This window comes from Pseudophryne corroboree, chromosome 5, assembly GCF_028390025.1.
Source record: "Pseudophryne corroboree isolate aPseCor3 chromosome 5, aPseCor3.hap2, whole genome shotgun sequence".
Taxonomy (NCBI): Eukaryota; Metazoa; Chordata; class Amphibia; order Anura; family Myobatrachidae; genus Pseudophryne; species Pseudophryne corroboree.
The window spans coordinates 712,516,211-712,534,985 of record NC_086448.1 but is presented as its reverse complement, the minus strand read 5'-3'; the positions used below and the strand labels follow the sequence as shown (position 1 = coordinate 712,534,985).

General features: G+C 45.3%; 1 protein-coding gene and 1 long non-coding RNA gene across 9 annotated transcripts in view; one reads left to right on the top strand and one right to left on the bottom strand.

Moving 5' to 3' along the window:
- Positions 1-18,775, top strand: part of LOC134928326 (polyamine-modulated factor 1-binding protein 1-like) — an 817,199-nt gene that overhangs the window by 438,597 nt on the left and 359,827 nt on the right. For all 8 annotated transcript variants that reach the window (XR_010177892.1, XM_063923947.1, XM_063923945.1 and 5 more), the window contains exons 16-18: positions 179-346; positions 5,297-5,464; positions 14,407-14,562. Coding sequence is in view for 7 of the 8 variants with exons in the window: in XM_063923947.1 (XP_063780017.1) it covers positions 179-346; positions 5,297-5,464; positions 14,407-14,562 (492 nt within the window). In the remaining variant the exon portion in view is untranslated. The remainder of the gene's footprint in view (positions 1-178; positions 347-5,296; positions 5,465-14,406; positions 14,563-18,775) is intronic.
- Positions 1-18,775, bottom strand: part of LOC134928328 (uncharacterized) — a 177,648-nt gene that overhangs the window by 122,770 nt on the left and 36,103 nt on the right. The window lies entirely within an intron of this gene.

Sequence of the window (18,775 nt, the reverse complement as noted above, 5' to 3'; positions counted from 1 at the left end):
TCACTCATGGACTATAGTAAACTTTCCCGATATGGAATGTGACTGTCTGTTCCTGCTTGGCTAATGTACTGTATATTGTATATTGCTTGATAAAACCACAGTGGAAGCCATTACATCTAGCCCTAAAGGTGGAAAAAAATGTAATAATTACATATCGCATTGTATCTTTTTCCCAAAGATTAAAGAGCAAGAAAATCGCCTGATAAAACTAGAAGATGAGATTCGCCAGTTACACAGAAAAAATAGCTCTGCTCAAAGTGATCTTTTAGAGGCACAAGCACAGATGAAAATCCTCCTCCTGAATCTTCCTACAACAGAGAAACAAATGAAACACTATACCACACAGGTAATTTGCTTTGTTTCAGTTGAACCTATTATTTTTCCAGTCAGAAAAAAGCTGATGTAGCATAGAGGGTAATGTTCCAACACCTCATCGAATAGCGTTCCCAGTGGGCAATGGCAATACAGTGTAATGGACCCCAGGTTTTACACTACAGTAAATAACCTTGGGGCAGTATGGATGGTGCAACGGTTAGCATTACTGCCTCACAGCACAGAGATCATGGGTTCAAATTCCACCATGGTGTTAACTGTGTGGAGTTTGTATATTCTCTCCATGCTTGTGTGGGTTTCCTCAGGTATTCCAATTTTCTCCTTCAATCCAAAAATATACTGGTAGGTTTATTGGCTCCTGGCAAAAATTAACACTAGCGTGTGAATATACGTACATGTGTTTAGGGCAGACCCAGTGGTTCATATGTGCCATCAAATTCTGTGTTTCTTTGGGGGCAGTGAAAAGAGTGTAGAACTTGCCCATGGCAACCAATCAGCTGCTACTTATAATTTTATAGAATGCACTGAGATAAAAGTTAGTGTACCTCAATGCCCCCAATCTATTCACTGCTGGATACATCTCCCCCTATTAAAAAAGATGGCATTGACTTACACAATAGCAACATCAAAAAAAGTTTGACTCTACATTTAAAGAAGTGAAGATAGAAACATGCAAATTGCTCCTAGTTTGGCCCTGTAGGCCCATCTGTGTATCCAGAATTGCTAGGATTAGGGATGGATATCAATACTCGATCTTTCATGAAGATCAATCTTCATGGTAGATATAACGTGATTTATCAGATTGAGTCTAGAGACTTTTTAAAAAAGATTTGCCTGAAGCATCGTGATGATTGATTCTAAAGCAGTAGTTCCCAAAATTGGTCATCAAGGACCCCTAACGGTTCATATTTTCCAGGTCACCTGTGGATTTTTAAAATGTGACAGTTGGTTGTACACAGTGCACCTGCCGGGTGACCTGGAAAATGTGAACAGTTAGGGGTCCTTGAGGGTTGAGTTTGGGAACCACTGTTGTAGAGACACAGGGCCTGATTCAGAGGATCATTCAGATGTGCCTGCACCCCTTACTGCACTAGCGGCTGTGTCTTTATGCTAATGCTGCAACCGATTCTGAGCCTACTGAGCCACCCACTTGCAGCAGTGCTCTTCTGCACCATTGTTGCAACAGCACGCTTGCACCAACCCTATAGCAGGTGCAATTTCACTTTCTGATCATGGCCTGCTGTATCAGTGCTACAGTACTACGTCTTCAGACACAGCCGGTGTCAGTGACCAGGTTGATTTTCCCATGTAAATGATTGCCACAGGAGAAATCTCACAAATTCTCTAACTTCCTGACTTCCTGTTTATCACACCTTATTACATCCCCCTATTTATCTGATTTCGCTCTGTATTAAATGCAGAGATGACAATCCCATACATAAAAAGATCGATTAGGGGCTGGTAAGTGGCTATCCTTAAGGCCCATATAGACGGGCCGATGTGGGAGAGATGTGTGCTGAGCGAACCACTCAGCATACATCTCTCCAGCCGCTCAGCACAGCGCGATGTGTGCTGAGCGTGCAGGGGGAGACGGGAGGGCCGCTCATTTGACCCAGCGGGTGAAGTGAGCGACTCGCTAGATTGGCCTGCATGCAGGCAAATCTAGCACCAACGATAGCGATGCGCGGGGCTGCACATCGCTATCGCTGTAGGGGGTACACACGGAGCGATAATACTTAAATTCTAAGCAATCTAGTCAGATTGCTTAGAATCAAAAAACACACGTTGTTGTCCTCGGTGCAGGGCGCTTTAAAAACTGCAGCTGTTTCCTTTACTTGTGGCAGGTCAGCTCACACTGCCCAAATGATATACGTCCAAGAAAAAGTTCAAATAAAGGCAAAAACACAGCGCTGTTTTTAAAATCTCATGTGGATGTCCTCCAGACTTCCTCAATTGTATAAAGGACACTTTACCACATAGGCATTAATAAAACAATCCATACTTTATTCCAAAAGGATCCAAATTTAAAACGTCTTTTTGTGCAGACACGGGATAATCACAGCATGAGAAGCGGCACAGATGTTAATTGTGGGATGTAAATTAGGAGCTCACCAGACCCTCAGGACGCAGTTCATACACGCGGTGCTATCTATAGCAGGGAATTTTCACCCGCAGTTGTAGTGTGAAGCACCCGCTAGCTGTCCTTCGATCACGGACTCCCCAGGCGCTGCAGTCGCCTCCACAATCCTCCGCTCTCCTCCGCTAGACGTTCCCGGCTGTGCACAGTTTCCAATCAGGTTCACCTACGGCTGCCGACGCGTTTCTACCCTCCGTGGGTCTTTGTCGAGATTTTAAAAACAGCGCTGTTTTTGCCTTTATTTGAACTTTTTCTTGGAGATTGCTTAGAATATCGCTCTGTGAGTATCCCCCTTTAGTTTGGATATAGCAAAGAAACACCCAGATATGTTAAGCCATATATCCAGCTTGCAAAACTGGTTAAATTATTTAGTTCTTATTAGGGCAAGATTATGGCATTTACAATTCCAGCGAACCCATACAGAATAGCCTTTAATACTATAGTTCAGTTGCGTCGAATGCCGAGAGCTGTAGGTGTGGCCCGCACCTGGGTATCACCCTGCTCTTCTGCAGTGACATTAGTCGAGTGCTGCAGTGTGATATTCACCTGCAGTACCCGGCACTTGTCACACATGAAGAGCTGGCACTGCACTCAACCCAGTCTCCAGGGTCAGCCAGCATCTCCAGGGATGCTGGACACGCCCCCAGAGTGAAGAAATGGACACCCACAATACCACGTCCCCTTTGTTTACCACGCCCCTTTTTTGTGGGGGGAGCAGTGCATAGTGCGCACCAGGTGTTACCACACCTGGTGACGCCTCTGAGTTAATTGACTAAAATTAACTTTAAACCCTCAACTGTTAGTAATGAAAAATAAATCTGCTATAAGAAAGCAATGTCTATGCTATAAACCTCTGTCCTGGATGCCCAGTTTTCCACAGGATGATTTGCATGTGTCTGCCTTCAACACCTGTGCAAGTTTTACTCTGAAATGTAGAATGCATCACCCTGTATTAGTTCATAATCGCTTTCCAGTCTTTTTGCTAAGATTACATATAATTCTGTCTGTCATCAGTGGCCAATGGTTTTTCACCATCCATATGAAACAATCATTGGCGAGCCATCGATGGTTTGTCTGTGCGCATGTGCAGATAGATGGTTCCTACGCATAGCGGTGCCAGCACTCACAATAGGGAATCAACCACCAATGTTTAACATTGGTGGTCTTCCTTCAATGAAAAAAAAATTATAATCTTGCCATTGCCATCAGACTATTGATGGTTGCTAACCATTACCCTACTGTGGCATGGTCCATCCATAATGAGCAGACTAACTTGGTCCTCATGAAAAGCCTGAATTGTATTACCACAAAGTAGCAACCCATGTGTATCTAAAAATCACTGGGGTGTGGAGATCCCCTTGCAGAGAGTCTGGCGCTGAGCACTAAGTACTTTTTTTCATACTGAACATCACTTATTTTGCCTTAGCCATCTGGATGGTTAGGGATTTACCTGCACATTGTGTTTTGGTTTTCTTTGCTTTGGAGACCCTTATGAGCTCCTCAGAGCCCTCTTGAGCATAGGCCATATAGGCATATGCCTAGGATTCCATTGATTCAGAGGGCAACGCCTAACACGTAACACTACTTGGAGCTTATCTGGCCCTGATGCTTCCACCACCCTGAAATCTTTGAGGGGGCCATATGGTGATGCGCTTAAGATTCCATGCCCTGGGGGAAGCTACGGCAGAACACAGGAAGAAAGGTATCCCTCTTAGCCTTGTGTGGATCTGATACCTTACCCCCTTTACGAACCTTACAGTTCCAGGTGGTCAAGAAAGAAGGGGGCCTTTCCTCTTTACAGGAGGGCTTGACGTTCTGCCACCCTGTGCACTTTTCTGTGTACTTATGTACTTTATTGGTGGAACATTTGGGTGATCGAAAACACTGTCCTGGGCTTCCAATTAAAGAAACAAAGAGTTAATATTTATGGTTTAGTCATGAAAATGTTGATTTTAAACGAATGTTAGCTCACCCATCCAAAAAATAAATAAATAAATAAATAAATAAAATGTAATTGAACATATCTGGATTTATACATAGAAAACGATATATACAGTTCCATGCAGGTGGCAGAACGCTGCATTAAGTAACAGCAGCCTGTATTTGAAATATAATTTTATTATTTGCTGGCTTGAAACATCTCACTGGAAATGATTATGGATGTATATTGCACAGTGTATGATTACGAATAGTTTCCCTAAAAGTAATCTGGGCCCCAGCTTTATTAAATCCTCCCAAACCCCTTGTTGTAGGCACACCGAGCAGTGGGAGAACTTGGTATAGCAATCTGAATTGTTCCCATAAGTAATTTAAATTTAACAGAGTATTGGAGCTTGTACAGTAATAAGACTTGTTTTAATCCTCTGGTTGTGGCTTCTGACATGACGGAACTGCACATTGCTTCTGTTTGCCCCTCTGCGGAGGTTAGATGACTGGAGGATTACAAAACCCATGCCTTTTATTATCTGTACAAGCTCTATTCTCTGATAAAAAGAAAGAAGAAAAATTTTATTCACACATTTGGCGAGGAACTCCTTTACAACTGTATCTTCACACAAAGGTCAGACATTGGCTGCTACTTTATGTGTGCCTCCGTCATCAGGATGAGGAAACTTAAGAGAATTGTTTAAAGATCTCGATCACAGCTAAAAGCAGCTCTGGGCTGTTATAAAAAAAAAAAAAGGCTCAAAGTGGCACGCGGATGCTTTCGCTTTATACTGCAATCATAGTGATCTTTAAATAATCCCCTAAATTCTTTTTGTAAGAAAAAAAACAAAAAAGGTTTTGTGAAATATCTCTATTAAATGACACATTTTTGTGTTCAAGGCTGAATTTTATGAGGCAACGATAGCGAAACTGCAAGACGATTTGGAACAGTCAAAGAGGCAAGGCAAAAGATGTACAAAAAGTCTGAGGTCTGCCGAACAGAACATTTGTGATTTGAAAATGGATATAACTTTATTACAAACAAATCACAGACAGACCGTTGAACAGGTAACTCGGTCTTACTCGTCTTTCCTCCAAGTGTTGTGTTGCTATAATGCTAGACATCATATTGGTTAATCTTATGCTTAGTGAGAAGAGCAATAAAAGTGACACCCTTTACATTACGTATAAGCACAATTATTTCTCACTATCACCCGAATGAGTGTACTGCTTGAGTCATCTCCCATTTTTAATATTTTTTAAATAATCTCTAGACAGGGGCAAATTCAATCAGCCTTCAGGGTTTGCCCTGAGCAATTCAATTAGAAGCTGCATCACCGTGCATTGAGATCCAGAGGGTGTACGTACTGCAGATTTTTTCCTTACAGCCTCAGGAAGTGGGAGCAAAAATCAGTGGTAAGTGTACCCTCTGGGGGTAAATGCATGGGGTAACCCTAAGATTCCTGCACTTAATGCGTATATCAGTTGCAGTGCTTTACCTGTGGGTTTACCATGCAGGGAAAATGTTGAAAAATTTAATAGCTCTGGGCGTCAATCCTGGAGCTTTGCCTGTGCTGTAAACACCGCAGGTAATTGAATCTGCCCGTGAGTATGAAGTGTAATACTACACCCCATGGTCCTCTGAGGTAAAGCTGGTTGTGATAAAATAGCTACAGTATGAGAATACTTATACAGTACCTTCAGATTTGTTACTGTATTTGTTTGTAATTTGGGTTTCTTGGCACTACAATTTTAATAGGTGCACAGGTCTTCCAGTCTAAAGTTTGTTTTCATTTTATTTTTGGGCCATGATATGTAGATACTTGATTTAAAGTAGGTTGTATTGATAATTGAATATACACTAAAAATTAGATCGTTTAGATGAAGTTACAATTTATCAAATCACTTATTCTCATAATTCTTTAAAAGGGGACAGATTGACGAGATGGTTAAGTGGCAGGTATGTAGGCAGTATGGGTGCTAAAATGTTAATACTAGTAGTACAGCATTTCTTAGCCACTGTCTACATGTAGGATATAAACTACTGTATAATTGCTTTCTGATGGTTCAGTGTACACAGACTTTGTTTAATGCACAAATTTAGAAATATTGTATAAAATTACCTTTAGGTTATGTATATATGAAAATGCATTTTGCTTTAAGACTTGGATCCAGTGTCGGACTGGAGCATGAAGGGCACCAGGGGTATGCAGTGGTAAGGGCCCATGATTAGAGGTGTGGCCAGCCACCACAGAGGTTTGGCTAACCATTATAGAGTACCTGGTCTCGACTCCTTGATAATTTATTTAGTAATTAATGCTAGTGCATGCATGATAATGTGCCAGATTAATGACAGCAATGTACTGTAGAGAATACATCATAATCCTGTGCAGTATAAGATAACATATGTGTAATATATAATTCAAGTGCACAGTCTAGAACAGGCATTCTCAACCAAAGTCCTCAAGGCACACTAACAGTGCAGGTTTTAGTGCTATCCACGCTGCAGCACAGATGGTTAAATCAGAATAACTGAGGTGCTAATTAAGTCACCTGTGCTCAAGCGTGGATAGCACTAAAACCTGCACTGTTAGTGTGCCTTGAGGACCGTGGTTGGGAATGCCTTGTCTAGAACCTGATCCCTAGAGAAGGAGGGCCCCCCAGGCAGTGGGGCCTACCGGTGGTTTCCCCTGTACCCCTGTGGGCCAGTCCGAGCCTGCTTGGATCTCATTATGATATGCAAATATTTCAAAATATAGAAAAATCCTACATACTTCTGGTCCCAAGCATTTCGGATATTGAAGACTCAACCTATAGAGCGGGATGTACTAAAACTCCTCTTTACCGCATTTTCTTAATGTACTAACCCCTGGCCGGCAGGTCAGCGCCGCGGAGGGGTTCGCCATCTTTTGCTAGCGATACCCCATAGAAGCCTATGGGCTTCTCTCCGCAGCGCTGTGTGAGGGATCTGATCAGATCCCTCCCAGCATGCCCCACGCCCTCCCCCGTCACCCAGCGCATGCGCAGACTGACTCCCGGGCCGAATCCCGGAAGTCAGGAAGCCTCTGGCAATCGCGGAGGTCAGCTCTTATCGGAAGAGCTATCCTCCGCAATGCTAATCGCATATGTACATATGCGATTAGCATCGTAGCAGTGGGCGGCGATGGACAGCGATATCTATTAGTACATTCTGCCCATAGTACTTAATCTTATTTACATTGCATCTGTCCTGCTTTAGGTCAGATAGGCACTTACAGGTCAGTTTAATAGTGTTTATTCACTAGTAATGACTGTAAAGTACTTTCCTGAAATGCCTTTTGCTTTGTCAGCTGTACCTACACATTACAAATAAACCATCTTAGCAAGTATTATTAAGACAGGTTAAGCTGCTCCATGATCAGGCTGGGCAGCTAGATTACATGGATTCCTGTTTGTGTAATAGGTAAATGAAGGGCACACCCATGACGTCAGTGGTTATCTGCCAACTAGATTTACAAATGTGCCCTAGAATGATTCTTTTTATTTTGGGTTGATAATGGTCAGACATTGTTATTGGTTCATTTTGAAGCATGGTCGAGGTATGTGGTCGGACGCATGTTTGTTCAGCATAAGGATTGTCAATCCCTGATACTATAATTGTCACCGAATTTCATCTCCCATGATCCAGCCAGCAGAAGTAAAGATAAGCCACACATGCTGTGATGTTTCAGCTAAGTTGATATTGCAGAGTGCATGGTCCTCAAAAGGATATGATGATTTATTATGGATCAATATTGGGTATGCCAGAAAGTATCATTAAAAAAGAACCACTGGAAGGTGTCCCCATACACTGATCGACAATTTTACCAGGAACCATCACATAAATTTGGCCATTTATGTGGAGCCACTGAACAATGATCCTGTCATTTGAAACGATATACTGGGCCACATTAATTCAGCCACTTGGAAAAATAGTTTTAAAGAGGCAAAAACATTTTCTTTATTTAATAGTGAAACAAACAGTGGTGTTTATAGGGGATGTAGTTATGTGACCGGCAGTCACAATAGCTCCCCCTACATCCCGCACCCTCACAATCCCGACGGTCGGCGTACCGACCAACAGGGACTATTCACAACACCCACAGAATGGGAATAGAACCCGTGGCAACCTTAGGTCGCTGCGGAGCCCGCAGCGGACCTGCAAGGGGCTTGTTGCGCTCTCCTCCCTCCAGCCGGCATTCCGCTGCCAGGATACCGGCGTCAGTATGCTTACCATACCACATCCGTTAATAGTATAGTGTAACATATATAAGGATTTCTATTGTATTGTGAAATATATTTTATATTTCTCTGACGTCCTAGTGGATGCTGGGAACTCCGTAAGGACCATGGGGAATAGACGGGCTCCGCAGGTGACTGTGCACTCTAAAGAAAAGATTAGGTACTATCTGGTGTGCACTGGCTCCTCCCTCTATGCCCCTCCTCCAGACCTCAGTTAGAATCTGTGCCCGGCCAGAGCTGGGTGCTCCTAGTGGGCTCTCCTGAGCTTACTAGTAAAGAAAGTATTTATTAGGTTTTTTATTTTCAGTGAGCTTCTGCTGGCAACAGACTCACTGCTACGTGGGACTAAGGGGAGAGAAGCAAACCTACCTGCTTGCAGCTAGCTTGTGCTTCTTAGGCTACTGGACACCATTAGCTCCAGAGGGTTCGAACACAGGCACCTGTCCTCGATCGTCCGTTCCCGGAGCCGCGCCGCCGTCCCCCTCGCAGAGCCAGAAGAACAGAAGCTTGAAGACGACGAAATCGGCGGCAGAAGACTCCTGTCTTCATTTAAGGTAGCGCACAGCACCGCAGCTGTGCGCCATTGCTCCCAGCACACTTACACACTCCGGTCACTGTAGGGTGCAGTACCTTTTGGCAATAAAAATACATATATACAGTCTGGAACTGTATATATGTAAAAACCCCCGCCATTTTTTTACACAGAAAGCGGGACAGAAGCCCGCCACTGAGGGGGCGGGGCCTTCTTCCTCAGCACACCAGCGCCATTTTCTCTTCACAGCTCCGCTGGAAGCAGCTCCCCAGGCTCTCCCCTGCAGTATCCAGGTACAAGAAGGGTAAAAAAGAGAGGGGGGCACATAAATTTTGGCGCAAATAAAACATATGAGGCAGCTATTGGGTAATCACTTATTATAAGTGAAAATCCCTGTGTTATATAGCGCTGTGGTGTGTGCTGGCATACTCTCTCTCTGTCTCCCCAAAGGACTTTGTGGGGTCCTGTCCTCAGTCTGAGCATTCCCTGTGTGTGTGCGGTGTGTCGGTACGGCTGTGTCGACATGTTTGATGAGGAGGGTTACGTTGAGGCGGAGCAAGGGCAGATAAGTGTGGTGTCGCCCCCGTCGGGGCCGACACCTGATTGGATGGATATGTGGAAGGTCTTAAACGACATTGTAAGCTCCTTACATAAAAGGTTTGATGACGCTGCAGCCTTGGGACAGCCGGGGTCTCAGCCCGCGCCTGCCCAGGCGACTCAGAAACCGTCAGGGGCTCATAAACGCCCTCTATCTCAGATGGTTGACACAGATGTCGACACGGAGTCCGACTCAAGTGTCGACGATGATGAGGCACATTTACAGTCTAAAATGACCAAGGCCATCTGATACATGATTATTGCAATGAAAGATGTATTACACATTTCTAAGATTAACCCTGTTAATACCAAGAGGGTTTATATGTTTGGGGAGAAAAAGCAGCCAGTGACTTTTCCCCCATCTGATGAATTAAATGAATTATGTGAAGAAGCGTGGAGTTCCCCTGATAAGAAACTAGTGATTTCTTAGAGGTTACTGATGGCGTACCCTTTCCCGCCAACGGACAGGTTAAGTTGGGAAACATCCCCTAGGGTGGACAAGGCGCTGACACGCTTATCTAAAAAGGTGACCCTGCCGTCTCAGGATACGGCCGCCCTAAAGGAGCCTGCGGATAGAAAGCAGGAAGCTATCCTGAAGTCAGTGTATACACACTCTGGTACTCTACTGAGACCTGCTATTGCTTCAGCCTGGATGTGTAGTGCTGTAGCAGCATGGACAGATACTCTGTCAGACGACATAGATTCCCTCGACAGGGATACTGTTTTGCTAACCCTGGGCCATATAAAAGACGTCATCTTATATATGCGGGGTGCTCAGAGGGACATTTGCCTGCTGGGCTCTAGAATTAATGCTATGTCCATTTCTGCAAGGAGGGTCTTATGGACTCGGCAATGGACAGGAGATGCTTATTCTAAAAAACACATGGAGGTTTTGCCTTATAAGGGTGAGGAATTGTTTGGGGACGGTCTATCGGACCTCGTGTCCACAGCGACAGCTGGAAAGTCGACTTTCTTGCCTCAGGTTTCCTCACAGCCTAAGAAAGCACCGTATTATCGAATGCAGTCCTTTCGTTCTCAGAAAGGCAAGAGGGTCAGGGGCGCATCCTTTCTTGCCAGAGGCAGGGGTAGAGGTAAGAAGCTGCACCATGCAGCCAGTTCCCAGGAACAAAAGTCCTCCCCTGCTTCCACTAAGTCCACCGCATGACGTTGGAGCTCCACAGGCGGAGCCAGGTGCGGTGGGGGCGCGTCTCCGAAACTTCAGCAACCAGTGGGTTCGCTCACAGGTGGATCTCTGGGCTGTACAAATTGTATCTCAGGGATACAAGCTGGAATTCGAAGCGACTCCCCCCCGCCGTTACCTCAAATCAGCCTTGCCAGCTTCCCCCTCGGAAAGGGAGGTAGTACTGGCGGCAATTCACAAGCTGTACCTCCAGCAAGTGATTATCAGGGTCCCCCTTCTTCAACAGGGAAGGGGTTACTATTCCACAATGTTTGTGGTACCGAAACCGGATGGTTCGGTGAGACCCATTCTGAATTTAATATCCTTGAACACTTATATAAAGAAATTCAAGTTCAAAATGGAATCGCTCAGAGCGGTTATTGCAAGCCTGGAAGAGGGGGATTTTATGGTGTCGCTGGACATCAAGGATGCTTACTTGCATGTCCCCATTTACCCACTTCTCCAGGAGTACCTCAGGTTTGTGGTACAGGACTGTCAATACCAGTTCCAGACGTTGCCGTTTGGCCTGTCCACGGCACCGAGGATATTTACCAAGGTAATGGCCGAAAGGATGATACTCCTTCGGAAGAAGGGAGTTATAGTTATCCCGTACTTGGACGATCTCCTCATAAAGGCGAGGTCCAGAGAGCAGTTGTTGATCAGCGTAGCACTCTCTCAGGAAGTGTTGCAACAGCACGGCTGGATTCTGAATGTTCCAAAGTCGCAGCTGATTCCTACGGCGCGTCTGCTTTTCCTGGGCATGATTCTGGACACAGAACAGAAGAAGGTGTTTCTCCCGGTGGAGAAGGCCCAGGAATTAGCATCTCTGGTCAGGGACCTCCTGAAACCAAAACAGGTATCGGTGCATCACTGCACGCGAGTCCTGGGAAAGATGGTGGCTTCATACGAAGCCATTCCCTTCGGCAGGTTCCATGCAAGGATCTTTCAGTGGGATCTGTTGGACAAGTGGTCCGGATCGCATCTTCAGATGCATCGGCTGATCACCCTGTCCCCAAGGGCCAGGGTGTCTCTTCTGTGGTGGCTGCAGAGTGCTCACCTTCTCGAGGGCCGCAGGTTCGGCATACAGGACTGGGTCCTGGTGACCACGGATGCAAGCCTCCGAGGATGGGGGGCAGTCACTCAGGGAAGAAACTTCCAAAGGCTGTGGTCAAGTCTGGAGACTTCTCTACACATAAATATACTGGAACTAAGGGCCATTTACAACGCCCTGAGTCAAGCAGAGCCCCTGCTTCGAAACCAGCCATTGCTGATTCAGTCAGACAACATCACGGCGGTCGCCCATGTAAACTGCCAGGGCGGCACAAGAAGCAGGATGGCTATGGCGGAAGCCACAAAGATTCTTCGGTGGGCAGATAATCACGTGCAAGCACTGTCAGCAGTGTTCATTCCGGGAGTGGACAACTGGGAAGCAGACTTCCTCAGCAGACACGACCTCCACCCGGGAGAGTGGGGACTTCATCAAGAAGTCTTCACACAGATTGCAAAGCGATGGGAACTGCCACAGGTGGACATGATGGCGTCCCGCCTCAACAAAAAGCTAAAAAGATATTGCGCCAGGTCAAGGGACCCTCAGGCGATAGCTGTGGACGCCCTAGTAAAACCGTGGGTGTACCAGTCGGTATATGTGTTTCCTCCTCTTCCTCTCATACCCAAGGTACTGAGAATAGTAAGAAAGAGATGAATAAGAACAATACTCATTGTTCCGGATTGGCTAAGAAAGACTTGGTACCCGGAACTGCGAGAAATGCGCACAGAGGACCCATGGCCTCTGCCTCTCAGACATGACCTGCTGCAACAAGGGCCCTGTCTGTTCCAAGACTTACCGCGGCTGCGTTTGACGGCATGGTGGTTGAACGCCGGATCCTAGCGGAAAAAGGCATTCCGGATGAAGTTATACCTACGCTGATAAAGGCTAGGAAGGACGTGACAGCAAAGCATTATCACCGTATATGGCGAAAATATGTTGCTTGGTGTGAGGCCAGGACGGCCCCTACAGAGGAATTCCAGCTGGGTCGATTCCTGCACTTCCTACAGTCAGGGGTGACTATGGGCCTAAAATTGGGGTCCGTAAAGGTCCAGATTTCGGCCCTATCCATTTTCTTTCAAAAAGAACTGGCGTCACTGCCTGAGGTTCAGACGTTTGTTAAGGGAGTGCTGCATATTCAGCCCCCTTTTGTGCCACCAGTGGCACCCTGGGATCTTAACGTTGTGTTGGATTTCCTGAAATCCCACTGGTTTGAGCCACTTAAGACCGTGGAACTAAAGTATCTCACGTGGAAAGTGGTCATGCTGTTGGCCTTAGCATCGGCTAGGCGTGTGTCGGAATTGGCGGCTTTGTCATGTAAAAGCCCATATCTGATCTTCCATATGGACAGGTCAGAATTGAGGACTCGTCCCCAATTTCTCCCAAAGGTGGTATCAGCGTTTCATTTGAACCAACCTATTGTGGTGCCTGCGGCTACTCGTGACTTGGAGGACTCCAAGTTGCTGGACGTAGTCAGGGCTTTGAAAATATATGTTTCCAGAACGGCTGGAGTCAGGAAGACTGACCCGCTGTTTATCCTGCATGCACCCAACAAGCTGGGTGCTCCTGCTTCAAAGCAAACTATTGCTCGCTGGATCTGTAGCACGATTCAGCTGGCTCATTCTGCGGCTGGATTGCCGCATCCAAAATCAGTAAAAGCCCATTCCACAAGGAAGGTGGGCTCTTCTTGGGCGGCTGCCCGAGGGGTCTCGGCTTTACAGCTTTGCCGAGCGGCTACTTGGTCGGGTTCAAACACCTTTGCAAAGTTCTACAAGTTTGATACCCTGGCTGAGGAGGACCTTGTGTTTGCTCATTCGGTGCTGCAGAGTCATCCGCACTCTCCCGCCCGTTTGGGAGCTTTGGTATAATCCCCATGGTCCTTACGGAGTTCCCAGCATCCACTAGGACGTCAGAGAAAATAAGAATTTACTCACCGGTAATTCTATTTCTCGTAGTCCGTAGTGGATGCTGGGCGCCCGTCCCAAGTGCGGACTTTCTGCAATACATGTATATTGTTATTGCTTAAATAAGGGTTATTGTTATGAGCCATCCGTTGAGTGAGGCTCAGTTGTTGTTCATACTGTTAACTGGGTAAGGTTATCACAAGTTGTACGGTGTGATTGGTGTGGCTGGTATGAGTCTTACCCTGGATTCCAAAAATCCTTTCCTTGTAATGTCAGCTCTTCCGGGCACAGTTTCCCTAACTGAGGTCTGGAGGAGGGGCATAGAGGGAGGAGCCAGTGCACACCAGATAGTACCTAATCTTTTCTTTAGAGTGCCCAGTCTCCTGCGGAGCCCGTCTATTCCTCATGGTCCTTACGGAGTTCCCAGCATCCACTACGGACTACGAGAAATAGAATTACTGGTGAGTAAATTCTTATTTTTTTTATTTTTAGCTAAATGAAAAAACAAAGGAAGCCTTTGCTATGAACTCTGAACTCAACAACCTACGACAACAGTTGAAAAAACAAAAAAAGGAACACTCTGAGTTAAAACAACCCAAAGCCAACATGAAGAACCTCCTGCATACAAACCGAAGCCCCAAAGAGAAGGTACGTCCACATTAGAGACCTGTTTACAATCACTGTAGCTACAATGTAAAACACTCAGTTTGTGTAGACCAGATAAATGGATTTATCTGCCGAGTTGGTCCACCATCTGTTATCTAATTAGAAGATGCAAAGGTTGCAGAATAGCTGTGGAGTTTGCTGGATGTTACCCTTGACTGAAACTATTAAGATTAAATTTCTCTCCTGTGGCGTCAAAGATTTTTTCTCTTCTAAAGTTACCACCCCTGGTCTTGAAGGGGTTAATCAATGCAAGATGTTATAGGGGCAAGTGCATCAAGTTTCAGCATTACCTTTTCATCTAATACAGGGCTTTAATGACTCATAATTAGAACTCTTCTGTAAAGTGAAGACACTTTTAACTGGTGACCTCCTGTGATTTAGATCATACAGTGTTTTTGTGGGGAATCATGACTTAATAAGCGAAGTTTTCAGGCCTCAGAGAATCGTAATATTATAATGGAATACAGAGAAACGCATATAATCACATGAAAAATGAGAACTGACTTGCAGTAATTTCATAAAATGTACCTTCTGCACGTACGTCTTATGCATGGCCAAAAACATAAGCATGCTAGTAATTAGTGTCTAGAGAACTACAGTAGGATTCACTCCTGGGTTAATATTTGCAAAGACTCACCTGGAATTGAAAAGATCCCCTTAGCTAGATATGTCTGAATCAGACAATCTTTTGCCTTTATGATTTTAACTATATAGTCTGGAAAGTACTTTGTGGTTTCAAGATGAGTACCGCACAGTGGCCCTCATTCCGAGTTGTTCGCTCGCAAGCTGCTTTTAGCAGCTTTGCACACGCTAAGCCGCCGCCTACTGGGAGTGAATCTTAGCTTATCAAAATTGCGAACGAAAGATTAGCAGAATTGCGAATAGACACTTCTTAGCAGTTTCTGAGTAGCTCCAGACTTACTCGGCATCTGCGATCAGTTCAGTCAGTTTCGTTCCTGGTTTGACATCACAAACACACCCAGCGTTCGGCCAGACACTCCCCCGTTTCTCCAGCCACTCCCGCGTTTTTCCCAGAAACGGTAGCGTTTTTTCACACACACCCATAAAACGGCCAGTTTCCGCCCAGAAACACCCACTTCCTGTCAATCACATTACGATCACCAGAACGAAGAAAAAACCTTGTAATGCCGTGAGTAAAATACCAAACTTAATAGCAAATTTACTTGGCGCAGTCGCACTGCGGACATTGCGCATGCGCATTAGCGACTAATCGCTCCGTTGCGACAAAAAAATAACGAGCGAACAACTCGGAATGACCATTAGTGTTTCCTAATTCAGAAGGCATTTGATAGTTTAGTCTGGAAAATTCTTTTAATTCATGGCTTGAAAAAAAAGTAAATAATTTGTGAGCATATTCCATGTACCAGTTGTGCTGATGCTGGTCTAATCAATCATGCATGACTACTGTAGATGTGTGCTTAGCGTGGAGCTCTGTGCCACATAAGTAATATGGGGTCTGCTTTAGATGTGAGCATATGCCATGTACCAGTTGTTCTGATGCTGGTCTAATCAATCATGCATGACTACTGTAGATGTGTGCTTAGCGTGGAGCTCTGTGCCACATAAGTAATATGGGGTCTGCTTTAGATGTGAGCATATGCCATGTACCAGTTGTTCTGATGCTGGTCTAATCAATCATGCATGACTACTGTAGATGTGTGCTCAGCGTGGAGCTCTGTGCCACATAAGTAATATGGGGTCTGATTTAGATGTGGTTGGAGTTGATATCGCTGCTGTTTGCATGGAAGCAACAGTGATAGCAGTAATATGGTAATGCAGCAGGAGACGTCACGCCTCCTACATGCAGTACCAATCAAATCAGCTGCGTCACCATCGGCCAGCTGCGTGACCAATGGGATTGCGCAAGCCGGCCACCGTAGGTCCGAGCAAGAGGCCAGGTGATCTCCATCCTCTGACAGAGATCCTGACCTCATTCCTTCTCCACAACAGCGGCAACACGCCTCGGTTTTGAGAATTAGAGGCCGTCGCCTTCCTTTCTCCGCACCCAAACGGCATCAGACTGTCAATCACTGACAGTCTGATGTCATCCTGTGTCCACCGCTGCAGACCCACACTGTACATGCGCAGCATGGGTCCGGAACATGCACAAAGTACCAAACATCAATACTTTGCGGCATGTGCCACTACAGTGGCGGGACCTGAATTAGGCCCATTATTGGAAGAAAGTCTGCACTGGACTGTCCCATCCCATTCACTTCCCCTAAAAGGACCCTTAATTTTGCGCACAACATGACACCATTACTGCTGCCCTGTAGCTGACTCTTACATATAGTATAGCGATACCATGGAAAATCATGGTTGCCATGAATAGACAAAGTATGGCTAAATAAATGGACACTACACAGCAATGTTGGTTAGTGAAGGGGACTAAGACACAATTTCCTACTCTTCAAAAATGGCTGTGACACTCCCAAATTCCAGGCAGGCTCCCAAATAGGGCTCACCCCCCCCCCCCTCCCCAGTTAAGTGGGTGGTCAAGGAGGTTGATGCCATAATTCTTGGTGACACGCACCCTCACCTACGTCAGAGCCAAATAAAGACCTCATGGGGTCCCAGGCAAAATACTGGTTTGGAAACCCCTCCCTCCGGATCCATTTTCATAGGCAACAGAACTTTCCGCTCTTGGATAAATCATCCTTTAGTGGATGCCTTTTTCACTGAGGAATCCCTGCTATTCAGCGTCTGAATGCCCCATTAGCACATTTGCTATTGGGATTCTTAATTTGGACAATATAACCTATATTGTATCAATAGTTTCCTATACTTGCCAACATTCCCTGAATGTCAGGGAGACTTTCTGAAAGATTGGTGCTCTCCCTGATTACCTAAATAATCCAGCAATCTCTCTGAAGCTAACCGGGAGTGCACAACGGTGATTACATCATCACTCTCTGATCACCATGAGGGAAACACTGGGGAAAAGAGTGAAGTGGATGTGTGCTACAAGAAAATGGCAGCAGCTCTACAGCACATGAGTAGCTGTGTGGCCAAGGATATGTGATGGATTACATTGGATGTGTGCTGAATTGCATGAACCTGGTGGAAGAAAGAGCGTTAAGGTGTCCATACACATGGAAGAAGTATCACATGTGCTCCGTCAAATGCGATACCCCTTCAACTCCTTGCCAGCCGCCGGCAGCTCCTTGACTCACACTATCATGAGTCCAGGTCACCTCACTCACGATATGCTAATGTTAGATCACATGCAATCAAGGCACATCATCGCAGGCGACAGGGACAGATCTTACCTGCTGCAGGTAAGATCTGAAAACCCTGCTTACGACCCCCAGGACCGCGCCTCTGATCGCAATCATAAGTGGACCACACACAATGTGGTCCACTACGTCGGCCCGATGCATCAATATCGTGCCAAAAGGCACAATATCGTCCTACTGTGTGGGCACCTTTAGAGGTAGTCATTAAAGAGTAAATATTGGAGTGCACAAAATAGACTGTTTAACAGCTAGAGATATTCAGTGTTGATCGGCACTTCTTGGCACATGCACCATATCTATCTGCTTACATAAAATAATGTGTGTACATATAATATGCTGGACAATTCTATTTGCATAGTGCATTCATTTGTCATTTTAACAACTTGTGTATGTTTACCTTGTGGAAAATTTCTTCTCTTTTCTACTTATGCTTAGGCCTATATCTGACCAGGGTTGGCGCTAGTCCTGGGTTCTTCCATAGAGAACGCTCCCAATCTGCCAATTGCTTGGTTATTTTTTTTTAGATCTTTACTGCTCCCTATTATTTTAGCCATCTTTATATTCTACAGAGAGACACCTATATTGATTTGTTTTAATCCAATAACTGTTGAGTTTTGCATTGTTCATTTTACATTAACATTAATAAAACATTGACATAAAAAAAAAGATACAGGGGGTAATTCCAAGTTGATCGCAGCAGGATTTTTGATAGTAATTGGGCAAAACCATGTGCACTGCAGGGGAGGCAGATATAACATGTGCAGAAAGAGTTAGATTTGGGTGGGTTATTTTAACTCTGTGCAGGGTAAATACTGGCTGCTTTATTTTTACACTGCAATTTAGATTGCAGATTGAACTCACCACACCCAAATCTAACTCTCTCTGCACATGTTATATCTGCCTCCCCTGCAGTGCACATGGTTTTGCCAAACTGCTAA